Source organism: Phyllostomus hastatus, unplaced genomic scaffold (genome assembly GCF_019186645.2).
Source record: "Phyllostomus hastatus isolate PE091 unplaced genomic scaffold, TTU_PhHast_1.1 phas_scaffold_182, whole genome shotgun sequence".
Lineage (NCBI taxonomy): Eukaryota > Metazoa > Chordata > Mammalia > Chiroptera > Phyllostomidae > Phyllostomus > Phyllostomus hastatus.
The window spans coordinates 28,345,037-28,363,777 of NW_025334013.1; the positions used below are offsets into that span (position 1 = coordinate 28,345,037).

General features: G+C 38.2%; 1 protein-coding gene across 1 annotated transcript in view; it reads left to right on the forward strand.

Annotated features, from left to right (window-relative positions):
- Positions 1-18,741, forward strand: part of CCDC30 (coiled-coil domain containing 30) — a 100,301-nt gene that overhangs the window by 21,362 nt on the left and 60,198 nt on the right. Inside the window, exons 5-8 of the mRNA XM_045860021.1 lie at positions 6,200-6,353; positions 10,782-10,853; positions 13,243-13,358; positions 14,957-15,055. Coding sequence (XP_045715977.1) covers positions 6,200-6,353; positions 10,782-10,853; positions 13,243-13,358; positions 14,957-15,055 — 441 coding nt within the window. The remainder of the gene's footprint in view (positions 1-6,199; positions 6,354-10,781; positions 10,854-13,242; positions 13,359-14,956; positions 15,056-18,741) is intronic.

An 18,741-nucleotide genomic window follows, 5' to 3' on the forward strand; every position in this document is an offset into this window, starting at 1 on the left:
GACCCTGTGATCCCATTGCTGGGTATATATCCTAAGAATCCTGAAACACAAATTCAAAGAATATATGCACCCTATGTTTATAGCAGCATTATTTATTATAAAATAGCCAAGGTTTGGAAATAGTCTTAAGTGTACATCAGTAGTTTAGTGTATTAAAAAGCTGTAATTTGCACAATAGAATACCATGCAGCAGTTAAGAAGAAGAAATTCTTATTTTTTGCAACAGCATGGATTGAAGTGGGGGCTACTATACTAAATGAAATAAGCCAGTCAATGAAAGACAAATATCATATGGTTTTACTTATAATTGGAATTTAATTAACAAAATAAACTAACAACCAAAAATAGACTCAGAGGCACAGAAACATGGAACAGACTGACAGCTATAAGAGGGGAAGGGGAAGGTGGGGACTGTTTGAAAAAGGGTGAAGGGATTAGTCAAAGAACATGTATGTATGACCCATGGACATAGTCAATGGTGTGGAATTGACTGTGGGAATGAGGAATGGAGTAGGGGGAGGGGGGCAAAGGGGAAAATTGGGACAATTCTAATAGCATAAACAAAATATTTTTAAAATATATTTTCACAAGAAAAAAGAAACTAGGAAAACTCAGGAGAGGAGCTGAGTTAGACAGGATGGGTAAAAAGACTTCCAGTGGAGGCAATGTTGGGTAGTATTTTCAAGCTGAATAGATGTTATCTAGATGGAGATACAGGGAAAGACAATTCTGGTGGTGAAAAGACAAAATAGTGTATAGTTCAGACTGGTTTATGTGAATGAATGCTGAGAAAAGTGGAGATATCTCAGGAACCACATCATGTGGGATTCATATGATAAAGAGTTTAGACTTAGTACCCAGCAATGGTCCTGGAAGATACTATAAGAATAAAAATGTTTGAATATATGAATGATTGACTGGTTATACATGGTCTAAAGAGTCACTAAATGATTTTAAGAGGTGAGTAACATCATCTGATTTGCGTTTTAGAAAAAAAGCACTGGCCACAGTGGAAGGATGGATTGGATAGGGGCCAGATTGGGAGTAGGGATTTCAGGGCAAGGTATATAATAATTAATTAATGAGAACCAAACAAGGCTCAGAGTATAACTAGAGAAAGGAAGATGAACTAAGCAGTCGTTAAGGAGATGGAGTCTATAAAACAAATTGACATTGGAGGTCAAGTCTTGGATGACTCTAATCCTATCTACCCTTTCACCATTAGGTCATAGTCTTCCTAATAATGGACAGAAAGAATTAAGACAAATACTTGACAGGTTTTATTATCAAATGTTATGAAATATAACTTGTAAACATTTCATTACCTCCCTAGTTTTGTTTTGCATAGGCTAATGTTGAATTTACCTGTGCATAAAGTAGATGAGAGAGTCATTCTAACCAAAATGGGGTCACATGTGATGACTTGGAAGCCCAAGGAATATTACAAGTCCTGATCTGTATACTAACTATATTTTACTTAACATCTGTTTTTAATTTATTAGTTTTCTGATTTAATCCAGGCACATAGTAAAAAAGATTCAAGCACTATAAAACTGAATGAGAAACGAATTATCTTCTCCCCCCAAATCCTTAGCTCCAGTCTTATGCTACCACTGCCAACAATTTTTTATGTATCCTAGAAAAATTTTATCCATTTAAATAGAAAATATATTCTATTATGCATATTGTTTTTACTTTCTATAGTAGTGCATATAGATTTGCCTTAGTCTTTTTTGACAACATATATACTCTTTTGAATGGATGTATCAAAATTTATTTAACCACTCTATTGTTGGACAACAGAATGAAGAGATGATATTTAATGCCACAAATCAAGAGTTTTAAATTTTTATTGTGAAATATGTATATGCAGAAAATTATAAAGCTTAAAAACTACAGTTTAACAGTTGTAGAGCAAACAGCCATGTGGCCACTGGTCCTGTCAAGAATATAACATTGCTAATCTTCCTTCATATACCTTTCTGATCACAGCCCCCTTCCTCCCCACAGAGGCATGCATTTTTGAACAATATATGTAGTAGTTTAGTTTTGCTTGTTTTTGGACATTATATGTAAGGAATCAACTCTAGCGATTACTTTTTTATAAAACCTTATGGATGTTTTTCCATTTTGTTTACTTTTTATTAAGGTATAATTGATATGCACGATTTTATTATTTCACATGCACAGCATAATGGTTTAATATTTGTATATATCAAGAAATGACCACCACAGAGACTTCCGGCAAGATGGAGGAATAGGTGGACACACCGTGCCTCCTCGCACAACCAAGATTAGAACAATAATTTACAGATAGAATATCACTCAGAACTGACAGGATTTATCCGTATGGAAGTCGGACAGCCAAGAAGTTGAAGTAAACCCGTACATCCAGACCGGTAGGAGACGACGAGCCGGGCGGGCACGGGGCTGGCGTGGGTCGGCAGCGCGCGGAGGTTGGGGAAAGTTTGGCGCAAAATCGGCGCGACAGCCATCTGGGGCGCAGGAACGCAGCGGTGATCCCTGAGAACGCAAGCTGTGGCTGGGGGACCCAATGAGGCAGCGATTGTGGACCAGGGCAGAGCTCGCAGCCCAGGATCCCAAAGAAGGGTCTGAGCCCGGGAGAAAGAAACTATTGCCATTGTCCCCTCCCACTCCCGCCCACACATATAACATCACAATCTAGCGACCAGAGTGCCCAGCCCCAGTGAACACCTAAGGCTCCGCCACCCCCCACCGTAACAAGAGCGACCAGAGACAGGGAAAGACATAAGACATGTATCCAACAGAACAGATCAGTCCCCCAGGACTCATCCTTTTGAGCGACCAAGAAATAGCCAATCTATCAGATGCACAGTTCAAAACACTGGTGATCAGAAAGCTCACGGAATTGGTTGATTTGGGGCGCAATTTAGATGAAAAGATGCAGGTTACCATAAAAGAGATGCAGGAAGATACGCGGAGGAGAGCCAATAGTGAAAGGAAGGAATCTGAGTCTCAAAACAATACAGTGGACCAGAAGGAAGATAGAATCAACCAAGCAGGAAAGCATGATGAAATAAGAATTCAAAAAAATCGAGGAAAAGCTTAAGAGCATCCAGGACACCTTTAAATGTTCCAACATCCGAATTATAGGGGTACCAGAACAGGAAGGAGAAAAAGCAACAGATGGAGCACGTATTGGAACAAATAATAAAGGAGAACTTCCCCAATCTGGCAAAGGGAACAGTCTTCCAAGAAATCCAAGAAGCTCAGAGAGCCCCAAAGAAGTTGGACCCAAGAAGAAACACACCAAGGCACATCATAATTACATTAGCCAAGGTAAAAACGAAGGAGAGAATCCTAGAAGCAGCAAGAGATAAGGGGACAGTAACCTACAAAGGAGTTCCCATCAGACTGTCAGCTGACTTCTCAAAAGAGACCTTACAGGCAAGAAGGGGCTGGAAAGAAATATTTCAAGCCATGAAAGACAAGGACCTACATCCCAGATTGCTCTATCCAGCAAAGCTCTCATTTAGAATGGAAGGGAAGATAAAGTGCTTTTCAGATAAGGTCAAGTTAAAGGAGTTCATCATCACCAAGCCCTTATTTTATGAAACGCTAAAGGGACTTATCTAAGAAAAGAAGATAAAGAAAAGACATGTATAGTAAAAGGACAGCAAACTCACAATTATTAACAACTACACCTAAAGCAAAACCAAAAGAAACTAAGTAAACAACTAGAACAGGAACAGAACCACAGAAATGGAGGGCACATGGAGGGCTAGCAGCAGGGGGGGGGGTGGGAGGAGGAGAGGGGGGAAAAGGTATAGAGAATAAGTAGCATAGAATGTAGGTTGATAATAGATAGGGGGAGGGCAAGAATAGTACGGGAAATGTAGAAGCTAAAGAACTCATAAGAATGACACATGGACATGAACTAAAGGGGGGGAACATGGGTGGGAGAGGGGGTACAGGGTGAAGGGGAGAGAAGGGGGGAAATGGGACAACTGTAATAGCATAATCAATAAAATACATTTAAAAAAAAAAGAAATGACCACCACAATAAATCTGGTTAATTTGCATCACAATATGTAGTTACAGAATTTTTTTCTTGTGATGAGAACTTTTAAGGTCTACTCAACAATTTACAGATATTTCAGCACAGTGTTATAGCTACCGCACTGTATATTATATTAGCATAACTTACTTAATTTTTATTGAATTTATTGGGGTAACACTGCTTAATAAAATTATATAGGTCTCAGGTATAAATTCTATACTACATCACCTATAAATTGTATTGTGTGTTCACCATGCAAAGTCAAGTCTCTTTCTGTCATGATTTACCACGCCTCCTTCCCTCTTGTAATCACTATACTGTCTTTCTATGAGTATTTATTTTTGCTAATCCCTTTACCTTTTTCACTCTAGCCCCCTCTCTTCTGATAGCTGTCAGTGTGTTTTCTGTGTCTATGAGTTTGTTTCTATTTTGATTGTTTATTTTGTTCATGTCACATATAAGTGAAATCATATGGTATTTATCTTTTTTCTGACTCTCTTATCTCACTTACATAATACTCTCCAGGTCCATCCATGCTGTTGCAAAAGGTAAGATTTAGCAATTCCACTTCTGGGAACTTATCTGAAGAAACCCAAAATACCAATTCAAAAGAATATAAGTACCCCTATGTACATTGCAGCATTATTTATAGTAGCCAAGATTTGGGAACAGCTGAAGGGCCCATCAATAGATGAGTGGATAAAAAAAACTGTGGTACATTTACACAATGGAATATTACACAGCAGTAAGAAAGAAGAAACTCTTGCATTTTGTAAGGATATAATACACATTTGGAAAATGTGGAAAAATCACACTGGGACAGTACATACTTCCTTCCAAATATGTTTGAAGCTCCTCTTTTGAGGAGTCCTTTAAAATGTAAAGCACATTATTTTATTTATTTTCCTTTTAAAAAAGATTTTATTGATTTTGCTAATATAGTTGTCTCAGTTTTCCTCCCTCGCCCCTCACCATGCAGCCCACTCTGCCACTTCCATAGTAAAGCACAGTATTTTAAATATGATCAGTTTGAAATGGGGTAGTAAGAAGCTAGAAAAATTCCTGGGTAAGTGGAATGGGGAAACTGAGACAAGAAAATGAAACAAGGCCAAACAGTTTGAGCAACTTACAGCCGGCTTGTGAATCTCAAGAGCTTATCTCCCCAACCAAAGACACTTGAGTGAATGGTTTATAACTCTCCTTCCTAACCAAAGAATACCTAGTTTAAATTTCCCTGGTCTGGGACATAGAGCACAGATGCCCAATTAATGTCATTTGTGTCAGCTAAACCCAAGGACAGATGAAATCAGGGGAACAAATAACAAAAACCTCATTAAAAGCCAGATAGACTCAAGATAAAAGTATAGCAGGGCAAAGAATATTCCCACCCCCCCCCCATGCTCTCATTGTGACAAATCAGCATGTTAAAAATACACCTGGAAAGCTGATTAATAACCTGCCAAAGCCCTCCCGCTTCAGGTGAAGTTTCTCACCTGCAGAAAAATGATAAAAAGCCCTCAGGAAAAAGACTCAGGGCAGGCTTTCTGTAGAGCACACCAACACCCCTTTCTGGGCATGAACCTTTTACAATATTTCCTAACTCTGAGGGTCCCAAGGAGACTTGCAGCCAGGGAGCAGTGGGCAGCAGCAACTTGACCTGGGCTTACCCATTGATCCTGTGTCTGGGACCCCCATTTTCTCTGACTTTCTGGTGAACTAAAAGCAGCCCTCCTTGACTCACTTCTGTCTCTGACTTTTACTTTCCAGTGACCTAACAGCAGCCCTGCCTTACCTTACTCCTTACCTGTAACTTTTCTAGGGAACCAAAGCAGATCTCTGCCTAGGCTCTCTCCTGTTACTTCTACCCTAAACCTTTCCTTTGTTTACTGTCAACAGCATTAATAAATGTAGTATCAAAATCACCCAGACTCATATTGTGAAATCTTTCCTGCACAAAGTCAAAAACCCACATACTACAGGCATGTTTATAGGTCAAAAATAATCAAATATCACCAAATTTGAGTGGTTCAACTTAATGAAAAGATTCATATAAATGAATATTGTTGGTTACTTTATTGGTTTTTAAACACGTATAAAATAGTGCAATATCCTAAGAGTATACTTTTTGTTTTATTACTAACAATACTTTTATTTTAGTTCCATAACAAAGACATAGAAGAAGATGGAATGTCACAAAACTGCACAGAGGGAGATGTGGAACAAATAGCAAAGAGGTTAAGGATGGCCCATGAGGAAATCCGAAGGCTCGCTGATGAACTGCAAGGAAATGAGAAGGAACAGACTAAATTAGGTAAGCTGTAGTTACAGAAGAACATTTCTGACCTTGTTTTCTTACAATTCTATTTTTTTGATTATGCTATTACAGTTGTCCCAATTTTCCCTCTTTGCCCCCCTCTACCCAGCAAACCCACTCCCTCAGGCAATCCACACAACCTTGTTCATATCCATGGGTCATGCATATAAGTTCTTTGGCTATTCCATTTCCTGTACTGTACTTTACATCCTTATGGCAATTCTGTAACTACCAATTTGTACTTCTTAATTCCCTTACCTCTTCACCCACCTCCCATTTGGCAATCATTAAAATGCTCTCTGTATCTATGATTCTGTCTCTATTCTTGTTTGCCTAGTTTGTTTTTTAGATTCAGTTGTTGATAGATATGTATTTATTGCCATTTTATTGTTCATAGTTTTGATCTTTTTCTTAAATAAGTCCCTTTAACATTTCATATAGTAATGACTTTGTAATGATGAACTTTTTTTTTTTGTCTGAGATAGTCCTTAATCTGCCCTTCTATTCTAAATGGTATCTTTGCTGGGTAGAACAATCTTGGGTGTAGGTCCCTGCTTTTCATGACTTTCAATATTTCTTGCCAATCCCTTCTAGCCTGCAAAGTTTCTTTTGAGAAATCAGCTGACAGTCTTATGGGAACTCATCTGTAGGTAACTAACTGCTTTTCTCTTGCTGCTTTTAAGATTCTCTCTTTATCTTTAACCTTTGGCATTTTAATTATGATGTGTCTAGGAGTGGGCCTCTTTGTATTTATCTTGTTTGGGGCTCTCTGTGCTTCCTGGACTTGCATGTCTATTTTCTTCACCAAATTAGAGAAGTTTTCTTTCATTATTTTTCAAATAGATTTCCAGTTTCTTGCTTTCTCTTCTTCTTCTGGCACCCCTATGATGTGAATGTTGGACCATCCATTCTACTGTTGTTACCCTGTAAATTGTCCTTTATTTCAATTAGAGTATCCTTTGTTTCTGACTGAATATTTTTAATGCACTAAATTCTGTGAGCATCCTTTTAACCATTGTTTTGAACTCTGCATCTGATAGATTGCTCATTTCTATGTTGTTTGGTTGTTTTTCTGGAGTTTTGAACTGTTCTTTCATTTGGGCCATTTTCTTAGTCTCCTCATTTTGGCAGCCTCCCTGTGTTTATTTCTGTGTATTAGGTAGAGCTGCTAGGACTCCCTGTCTTAGTAGTGTGGCCTAATATAATAGGTGTCCTATGAAGTCCATTGGCACAGCCTCCTCTATCAACCAAGCTGAGTTCCCAAGGTGTACCCTTTGTGTGGGCTGAGTACACTCTCCTATTCTAGTTGAGCCTTGGTTGCTCTTGGTAGGTAAATTCTACTGCAAGGATTGGCTGTGACCACTGACCACCAACCTCTGCACCCCATGGAGGATCAGCTGTGCAGGGACAGGGTAGTGGTGCTCTGACATGGCCTGTATCTGTCAGACTGGGTGCGCAGGCTCTGGGGTTTCCCAGGTGGTATAGGCTAAGTTCAGCCCCCACCTGTGTTCTGTCCAGGACCACACTGCCTAAGCTATAAAACAACCTGAGATGGTTGCTACTTGTGCTGGCCAGGTAAAGCCAAACTGTGAATCTAGGCTGTCTGCTGCTAGTGACAGGCCTGTGGCCAGTTAGTAAGAGGTATGGGAACTGGGGGCTCACTGAGGCCAACTGTTACTTAGTTGAGAGGTTTTAGGAAGTTGTGAAGCATTAGCCAAGACCAGCCATTCATGTGGAAAAGTCACTGTTAACAGCTTGAGTGAGCCATAAGTTGTGTGGGATGGAGTCTCAGGGGATCTCCAGGGTGGGGCAAACAGTGTTAGCCACCTGATGGAATCTCAGCTATGGTACCCACCTGCTGGCTCTGTTGGGGCAGGGTTCAGAAAAGGGACAGTGGCCTCTGCCCATCTTTATGAGTGGGAGAAAGCTATCCCCCAGCTCTTACCTTCATGCCAGGCACATCATTTCCTCCCTGTATGCCACTGGTGCCTTTCAAGCAGCAACCCCCATCTGGAGCTCAGAGGGAGTGAGTCCGAGCAAGTCCATGTGTGGGTTCTTTAAAGGGAACTGCTTGAGAACACAGCAGTTTCTTCCACTGACTTAGTCTCTGCTGATCTTTGCAGCAAGGAGCTATGGGTACTTATCTTCCTGGGCTGATGGACCTGGTGTGTGGCTGGGACTCCTTGCTCCTGAGATATCTCTCCAAAATTTTTATCCACCACACATGGATGTGGGACCAGCTTGCTTCACATCTCCATCCCCTGCTACCAGTCTGGATGGATGTGGTTTCTTTAATTCCATAGTTGTCAGACTTCCCTTCAATTTGATTTCTGGTAGATCTGAGTGATGTTTGTTCCATAGTATAGTTGCAATTTTGATGTGGTTGTGCAAGGAGGTAAACCATGTTTACCTATGCTACTATGACCAGAAGTCTACCATGTTTTAAGTGTAATTACCTTTTTTTTCAGGTGAAACATGAGCACCTTGAGAAAATAATCTTTTCAGATAAATATGTAAAAGTCTGATAAAGACCCTCACTCTCTTCAGTGTCCACAAATTTTTATTGAAGCATAGTCATAACATACCTACCAAGAAGTGCACAATTCTTTTTTTAAAAAGAATTTATTTATTTATTTACTTATTTATTTATAGGGGATGATAGGGAGAAAAAGAGGGAGATAAACATCTATGTGTGAAAGAAGCATCAATCAGTTGCCTCTTGTACACTCCCAACTGGGGACTCCCCACCCCCACAACCCAGGCCTGTGTCCAGACAGGGAATTGAACTGGCAACCTATTAGTTTACAGACTGATGTTCAATCCACTGAGCCATACCAGCCAGAACAGGAGTTCTTTATATATATTAGATATGAGCTTTATGTTGGTTACAAATGTGATATTGGGTTGTTGTTTTTTTTTTTTTTGCCATGTGGAAATGCTAATATTTGTCAGGTCATGTTTAACAGAGCTATTCTTTTGGTATAAGGGACAATGCTCCAACTGACTGAGCCACACTGGCCAGGGCCAGAGCTATTCTTTATGGCTTCTGGGTTTTCATGTGTAAAGACTTTTCTCTATCACTATATTATTGAAAATGTTCACCTCAGGTTTCATTTTTTTAGTGCTTTTATGGTTTAACTGCTTATATTTTATTTTGCTTTATAATAATTGCTTTATAATTTATTTTAGTATAAAATTTAAAAATTTTTAATTGTCTCCTTTCTATATTTATATTTGCAATTATTGAAGAAATTAGACTGATTCTTTTCAAATGTCATTTATGGTTTACCTTAAGATCACATCTAAAGAATTTTATATGTATAAAATAATAATGATTCTGCCAAATTGATTGTGAGATTAAAAACAAACAAAAAAAATCAGGAGGCTTGAGATTTTTTAAAGAATGCATCATAAACAGTGAATACAAATAAACTTTAGAAAATAGAATTGTTCTATATCCTAATTGGATTCCTGGGTACATACTTGTATATAATTGTCAAACTATATACTTAAAAGGATGAATTTTACTGTCTGCAAATTGTACCCCAATAAGCCAAATTTTTAAAAAAAGAAAAGAAAAGAGATCTGGCTGTGTGAGAACCAGTATTTGCTACTTGCAATACAGGAGAAAGGAAAAGCAGTACACCCATTACTCAGTAACATTTGCACACAACAGAACACAGTCACATGGCACCCTGCTCCATCAGCAGCTGGTAGGTCTGGTAGGTTCTAAGCTATTAGCTGAAATCTATCTCCACAGTGAGTAAACTGGGAGTAGACTGCTGGGAAGCTGAATTAGCAAGTCTTTTAATATGTCATATGTAAAAGTGGCTCACTGTGCCTAAGCTGTTTGTGCAAACAGTGTGGTTTATGCCGAAGTCCTGCTTTCTTTCTGTTCTGAGAGCCTGGACTTTTATTATGCGCTATGCAGAAGATGATGTATGCATAGATGTGACCAGCCCCCTGTAAATAACTTGGATACTGAGTCTGTAAGGGATTTCCCTGGTAGACATTTCACACATATTGTCAATTTTTTTTTTTGCTGGGGAAATTAAGCACATCCTGCATGCGACTCCAACTTTAAGACTCTTAATAGCTTCTGCCTGATTTTCTCTCGATTTTGTCCCATGTACCTTTTCTTTGTGATTAGGAATGATCTCTTATAAGATTTGTATTAGTCTTTTACTTCTAGGAGATTTTTCATCCTGACATGATAGGAGGCCCACCAGTTATTTGAAATTTGATTATTACACAAATTATTTGCTCTGAACACAAATACCGGGGATGGCAAAAGTAGGTTTACAGTTGTGAGTATGAAAAACAGAGTTTATTCTTGTATTATCATTTATTAATTATCATATTATTTTCCATATGAACAACTCTAAACCTACTTCGGCCCCACCCTGTGGTTTTGTTTTCTTTTAGATACTGCACTTGAGAAGGCTCAACTAGAAATCGAGGAACTCAAAGACAATTTGATAAAACTGAAAGAAAATGGTAAGTCATTTTAGCAGATGTAATATTTATTTATTTACTTATTTATTTATTTTAAAGATTTTGTTTATATTTAGACAGAGGGGAAGGGAGGGAAAAAGAGAGGGGAACATCAATGTGTGGTTGCCTTTTGTGCACACTCCCAACTGGGGACCCAGCCCACAACCCAGGCACGTGCCCTGATCTGGGAATGGAACCTGCAACCCTCTGGTTTGCACACTGGCGTTCAATCCCCTGAGCCACGCCAGCCAGGGCAGCAGATGTAATATTTAATAATAATACAGAAAATAATAATATAACATTAAACAATGTTTTAAAATAATATTTAATAATTATAATAATAGCACCACTACTGCTATTATTACTATTTCTACTACTATTACTGTTACTACTACTTCTCTACCAGGCCCTTTACAGGCATTCCCTCTAATCCTCACAACAATTCCAAGCAGTAAGTATAATTACTCCACTTCACAGATGAAGAAACCGAGTCATGGTGAGGTTAAGTGAATTAGCACATTTGGACAGTAACATACTATGCAGAACAAAATGAGAGAATGGATAAACAAATTGTGGTACATTAATAAGATGGACTGAAGAATAAAGAAGACAAATTATTGATATAACACAGATAAATCCCCAAAATATATATTGAGTGAAACAAGCCTGACACAAAAAACATGTATACTGTAAGATTCCATTTATGTGAAAACCAAGAACAAGCAAAGCAAGCCTATGGTGACAGAAGTCAGGAGGTGAGGGTGGGTGGGAGTTAAGAGCTGACTGAAAAGGATGTGAGGGAACTGTATGGGGTGGTGGGACTGTCCTTTGTCTGTTTGGGGGGAAGTTCACAGGTACATAAAATTGTCAAAGTTCATTGAACTGAACATTTAAGATATGTATGTTATATAGTATACAGTTATACCTCAATTAAAAATAGTTCCAAATAAGAAATAAAAAATGACTTTATAAAGATTGTCCTGTCAATATACCCATGATATGTTTGCAAGTGGTCAAGTTGCAGGCAGTAACACTGCAAACAGTAGGTATAACATTATTTAAATTTTTAAAAATTGCATATGCCAGCCCTGGCTGGAGTAGCTCAGTGGATTGAGCGCGGGGTGCGAACCAAAGTGTCGCAGGTTCGATTCCTAGTCAGGGTACATGCCTGGGTTGCAGGCCATGACTCCCAGCAACAGCACATTGATGTTTCTCTCTCTCTCTCTCTCTCTCTCTCTCTCTCTTTCTCCCTCCCTTCCCTCTCTAAAAATAAATAAATAAAAATTTAAAAAATTGCATATGCCAAAGATAGAACAAATCTTGTTTGTATTCTCTCTCATATATATATATATATATGTATGTATGTGTATATATATATCTTAATATATCTCCTACATATCTCAAGTGTTCATTCAGTTCAATAAACTTTGACTATATATATGAGTTGTGAATATATATTACATACGTAGGGATTGTGAATGACTTATTTTCTTTTTAATGTGTTTTCAGCATTTTTCAAATTTAAAAAATTTACAAACTAAGGAGAAAAATGAGTTTGGTGAGGGAGAAAAAAATGAAGAATGAAAAATTAATACAACTTAAATACAAAATAGGCAATGAAGAAGGAAAACAAAGACTTTAAAGCAGGAAAGAAAGAAAAGAAAGGAAGGAAGTAAAGAAGGAAGGAAGGAAGGGAGGGAGGGAGGAAGGGAGGAAAAGGAAGGAAGGAAGGAAAGAAGGAAGGGAGGGAGGGAGAGAAATGGGTAGCTAAAAAGAAACAGCTACAAATTCAGGGAAGTTGCAAGCAGCAAGTTTGTATTATTGAAACCTTGATGAGTGCCAGAAAGAGCAAGTCTTAACATTAGGTGCTAAACTGAGAGTGGACTACTGCTTTAATGGCAGTGTAGCTACAAGCAGAGAGATGGCTTTGATGAGTTAATTTGGTTTAACATGGTAATGTGTTCTTTCGCTGCTCCTAGTTCACTACTTCAGTCATCTAAGGGGCACCTGCTGTTAGTGAACAGACAAGAAGTATCTAGGAGTATGTGGGGTGTGTAAGAGAGACAGGACCATAAGGAAGCCAGGAAGTTCATTTTTCTTTTTAATCACTTAGCTTCTAGAAGATAGGCTCAACTGTTTTAAAATTCTGGATCCTGGAAAAAAACTCTATTGCTGGAAATCCTACACACAAAAGTCCAATTCACTAGTCTTGGTGTGAGAAATAAAAAACATTCTGTTCTGTTTTGTTAGGTTGATCAAATATGCTTGGGCTAGACGTCAGATTCAAAGACATGACAAAGTCAGGAAACAGCACTTGCTCAGTTTTTAGAGTTAATGCCCCCAAATTAAAGCTTTGTTCCAGTTGAATAGAGTGCATTCTCCTCTGTTTTAGATTCAATTGACCTAAAGAAAGCAAAGGAATATAATCAGAGACTGAATGAGGAAATTCTGGCTTTAAGAACTCGGGTTCGATCACTGGACTCAGAAAAAAAAGTGCTTGGGGAAGTGGTAAGTTGTTTAATTTAATTTGTTCTTAGAATTATTTTAAATGTGTGTAGAATAACAACCCAACAGAAGAGCAATAAAGATATACATCACCTATTGGTCATTACTGAGGATGGATACTGGTGGCTCCAGCATCCCAGGAAAATGCCATACTTTGACTTGAATGCATGCTGTCAGTATGTGTATTCTGTACATCTTAACTACCTATGCTAAACAGCAATCTTATTGTTATTGTGTCAATTTATGATCTCTTCTTTTTAGCAGGGATTTAGATAATAGTTTACACTCAACACAGTTACCAAATAGAAATTATTATTCTATTATACTGAATATGTTTGAGATTATTAATACTACACTTTTAGTTGTGTTACATTTTTTAACCACTTCTCCTTAGCAATTAATTGATTTTTAATGTGTACTTCCAAGTTCTGGATATATTACATATCCCTTCAATTTTAGTTTATATTAATATCACAATTGTATCTCTATGTTTGTAACATAGTGCCTGGCATATATAGCAGGTGCTCAAAAATTTTTGTTCCAAGAATGAATAAATAGCCATTAGGATGGCTATTATTAAAATAACAGAAAATAACAGGTGTTGATGATGATGTGCAGGGATTAAAATCTTTGTTCACTGGTAGGAATGCAAAATGGTACAGCCACTGTGGAAAACAGTATGGCAATTTCTTTAAAAAGTAAGCATAGAACTACCATATAATCCAGCAATTCTGCTTCTGGATTATACCCAAAAGAACTGAAAAAGGGGGCTTTAACAGGTACTTATTTATACTCATGTTCATAACAGCATTACTCACAATTGCCAAAAGGTTGAAGCAACCTAAGTATTTATTGACAGGAGAATGGATAGAAATACAATGGAATATTATTCAGCCTGAAAAAGGAAGGAAATTCTGACATATGATACACCATGGATGAAATTTGAAGACATTATGCTAATTGAAATAAGCAAGCCCCCAAAAAGGCAAATAGTATGTGATGTCACTTATAAGAGGTACCTAGAGTAGTCAGAATAGAATGGTGGTTTCCAAGGACTATGGAAAGGGCAGAATATGGAATTACTGGTTAATGGGTATAGAGTTCCAGTTTTGCAAGATGAAAAAAAATCCAAAGGTGAATGGTGGTGCTGGTTGCAGAATAATGTGAATGTGCTTAATGGTAATGAACTGTACACTTAAAAAGTGTTAGCATGGTAAATTCTGTGTTATGTATATTTTATCAAAATTTAAAATTGTAATCATTAGAAAGAATGAATAAACAAAGAATGTTCAAAGTGTCTTTGTAAATTTAAATATCTAATGCTGATATATATTTATGTCTGATATATTTGTATACATATATATGTGGGAGATAAACTTCAGGAACAGTATACTGTAAACAGTGTGACTTCTGGAAAGGGGAGAGAGATTATTGGGTTAAGGTTATGTGAAGGAAAATAGCACTTTTTACTCTATATACCTATGTGTTGTTTGAATTTTTTTTACACAAAGAATGTGTTCATGTATTACGTACATATTTTGAAAACAAAACAAGTCCCCCACCCTTCCAACTTTAGTATTTAAAATACTTTTGTATTTAAGGTTGAAAGGCTTAAAGGAGAGATTCGTGAATCTCAAGAAAGTAAGCAACTTGGAAACCACTCCACTGGGAAAACTGTGGGTGCTGACCAGAAAGTACAGGTATTTTAAAGTTCTCTTCTTTCTGATTTTCAATTTTTAATGGAGTCACAGATTTACAGAGTATATCAGAGCAATTGGTGCTGATCACTTGCTACTCTCTTCTTATTGCCTGTCTTTTTCTATGGCTCAGCCATTAGAGTCGAGGAAGAAATTAAGGTTCAGAGCCTGTATTTCTGTTCAGTTCTTTCCCACTGGGAATAATTAATATGAAGAATATGATGGGCTTTCTCTTTAAAGAAAAGAAGAATTTTACAAAGATGCAACCAACTGGGGTATCATCAAAATGGAGTTGATTAGTAGAATCAACCATTGGTGGGGGCTTGGGCAATTGATATGTGGCTTCAGTGTGTACGGTGTCTAGTCTTGTCAGCAAGATCAGCCTCTGAAGTAGTGGGCAAAGTGATCAATGATCAAACACAAGACAAATTGAAGCAAGAGGCGATGTGTTTTCCATGGGGCTATTTCACACATTCCTGTCAAGGAGCTAGACTGCTCTTGGGGGCAGCCTTTCCCCTTACATACTTAAGATGAATGACATCCCATGTTACCGAGGCATCTCATTCACTAAATTTGTTTTTACTGTAACTCCCTGAGTCCTATAGACCAGACCTTTTAGGTATCAGGGAAACTATAGCCACAGAGCTTCTTGACTTCAGCCAAGGAACTAGTAGCCTTCCTGTCTCCCAAAATCCCCTTGTAGCTAAATAACTCATTTTTGTAGAAAAGAAGGAAGGGAGGGAGAGAAGGAGGGAAGGAGAGAAGGAAAGAAGGAATTTCCAGGCAGGACTTCAGTAACTTTTACCAAAATTATTTCCAAAGAATCCAGTGTTGCTCTAATTTAAAGCAAGTTGATTTATTAGTAACTATTTTTATTAGTTTCTTACTTATCCTTCTATTATTTATTTATTTAAATATAAGATATTCAAATATTTATTCAGATTTTCTCCTTTCTTGGTTTCTTTCTTTCTTTCTTTGTTGTTTTTTTTTTGTTATTTTTTTTTTTGCTAAAATGCTCCTGGAGATTCTTCCATATCATACAAGGAGATCTTCCTCATTCTTTAGGTCAGTCTAGCATTCTGTTGTGTGATGTACTATAATTTATTTAACCAGTCTTGTGTTGATGGATACTTGGGTTGTTTCTAGTCCTTTGCATATAGTATATGCAAGTGTTTCTACAGGATAGAATCATAGAAATGAGATTGTGGGGTTAGATGTTAGTCCATTTGTAATTTGGGTAGATGCTATTTGTCAGATACTATTGTGTGGAAATTGTACTTTTTTCCCTCTCCCATCAGCAATGTATGAGAAAACTAGTTTCCTAAAAAATTCATCAACTGAATGTATTGTTAAACTTTTGTATTATCACTAAATGATAGATGAGAATGAGTGTCTCAAAGTAGTTTTAATTTTTACTTATCTATTTATAGTGAGATTGAAATATGTTTAAAAGTTATTTGTATGTTTAAAAGTTATTTGTATGTTTTTTATAAAATTAACTTTATTGAAATATTTACTACAATATAGGCATACATATTTTAAAAGTTGAGTTTAATAAGCTTTGATGAATCAATCCATTTGTATAATCACAACCATTGCAATCAAGAAGGAAAACAGCCCTGACTAGTGTAGCTCACTTGGTTGGGCATCATCCCACAAAGCAAAAGGTCTCTGGTTTTATTTCAGCCAGGACATATGCCTAGTTTGTAGGTTTGGTCCCTAGTCGGGGTGTGTGAGAGAGACAACTGATCTGATCAGTGTTTTCCTCCCACATCAAGGTTTCTCTCCCTCTCTTCCCCTCTATCCAAAAAAGAAATAATAATAAATTAAAAAAAACATTTTTAAAAGAAAGAAAACATATTCATTAGCCTAAAAATTTCGCTCCCCCTTTGCTATCAATACCCCCAACTTCACCATTTTCTATTATCACACCTTTCTAGAATTTCAAACACATAGAATCATCCAGTATACACTCTTTTATGTTTGGCTTCTTTCACTTGTAATGCTTTTGAGATCTATCCATGTTGTTTCCTGTATCAGTAGTTCATTTCTTGTATTGTTGAGCAGTATTCCTATATGCGGATATACTATAAATTGTTTATCCTCCCACTGGCTGATAGACAATCAGGTTGTTTCCATCTTTTGACTGCTACAAATAAAGCTACATCTAGTATTGATATGCCAGTTTTGACCTGTCTTGGATGAATACCTAGCTGTGGAATTAACCCAGTCACAGAGTAAGTGTCTATTGGCTCAACATTTCTATATGCAAATTGCCTTAATATTAAACAGACCATCCTATTGCTGCTAGTATGCCTGTTCTCAGAGAAGACACTTCAAATGTAAGAAATGTTAGGCACCTGGCAGGAGTAACAGCCACAATATTTTGACCATCTGTCATATGCCATGATCTTTTCTAGGTGTTTTATGAACATAGTCTTGTGTGATTCCTGTAACAGCCCTTTCTATGGGAAGTTGGAATATTCGTCTTTCATATTGAGAGAACTTAGAGGAACTTGACCAAAGTAAGAGACAGAGCCTGGAGCTGACCCAGTTTTGTCTGGCCCTAGAGCTCATTTACTACAGCATACCAACTCTTGTGAGGAATTATATTAGGCACTTATTATTAACCCACAGGGGTTACGGCATGCCTAGCACCGACCACATATATCACCTCTTCCTGGAGGTTACGACCCCGCAGTATTTTTTGTTCTCTGCAGCAGCGGTCCCCAACCTTTTCAGCTCAAGGGACAGATTTTGTGGAAGACGGAGGGGAGTTGGAGGCGGAGCTTACGTGAGCTTCCCTCGCGCTGGTTCCTAAGGTTCCTAACAGGCCCTGGACCGGTACAGGGGGTTGGGGACCCCTGCTCCACAGCGCCTGCATTCGCCATCGCATTTGTGCCCGTGAGAGGGTGCAGCACAATGCAAGCCCGCGGGGGGATGGCAGGAATACTCGTATTACTGTGCCTGGGAGGTATCGCTTGGTCCAGACCATTAGATGATCCCTACCTTTCAGATAGTAGAACATTGACAGTGGAAAATTCCGAACTGTTTCACCGTTCTCCAGAGTTTTTGGCAGCTACCCCGTACCAATGAGGCTTTTCCCTAGCGAGTCCATCAGTCGTCGTTGTTTGCCGCGGACTGACAGGTGAGGCGGGCTCCCTTCGGCTACTCACAGGTCTCCACATCCGCTTGCTCATAGCTCAGATTATTTGCTGGGCCTTTCCTGTGTTTTCCTCTTTTAAACTTCGGTCGCCTAAAGTACATAAGTTGCCTAAATACATAACTATGTTTAGTATGCCATAATTATGGTAAATTTCAAATATCTATTCTTTTGAAAAGTTATGCTTTAAAGTTTGAGCGCTAAGATACATGACATTCTTAGACTGTGCAAACGAAGGAAATGAGGGGAGGTGTCGCTTTGGAGTTGAAGTGTTTCTTGCACTCTGTACTGAGTCGTCTCGCTGGTGTGAGGGCAGGGCTGCAGAGATTCCTGCCCTCAGTGTTGGCTGCACCAGCGGGTCATGTGTGCGTGTGCAGAAGCGGTCGCCACTGCCGTGGTGGCTGGTAAAGAGGAAGAAGCTGCTCTGGGGAAAACATACATCCTTCCCCGTATAGGTGTACACTGCTGCTGAGAAGTCAACGTGATGCTCAAATAGGTCTTTTAACCATTTTACCGGACAGGAGGG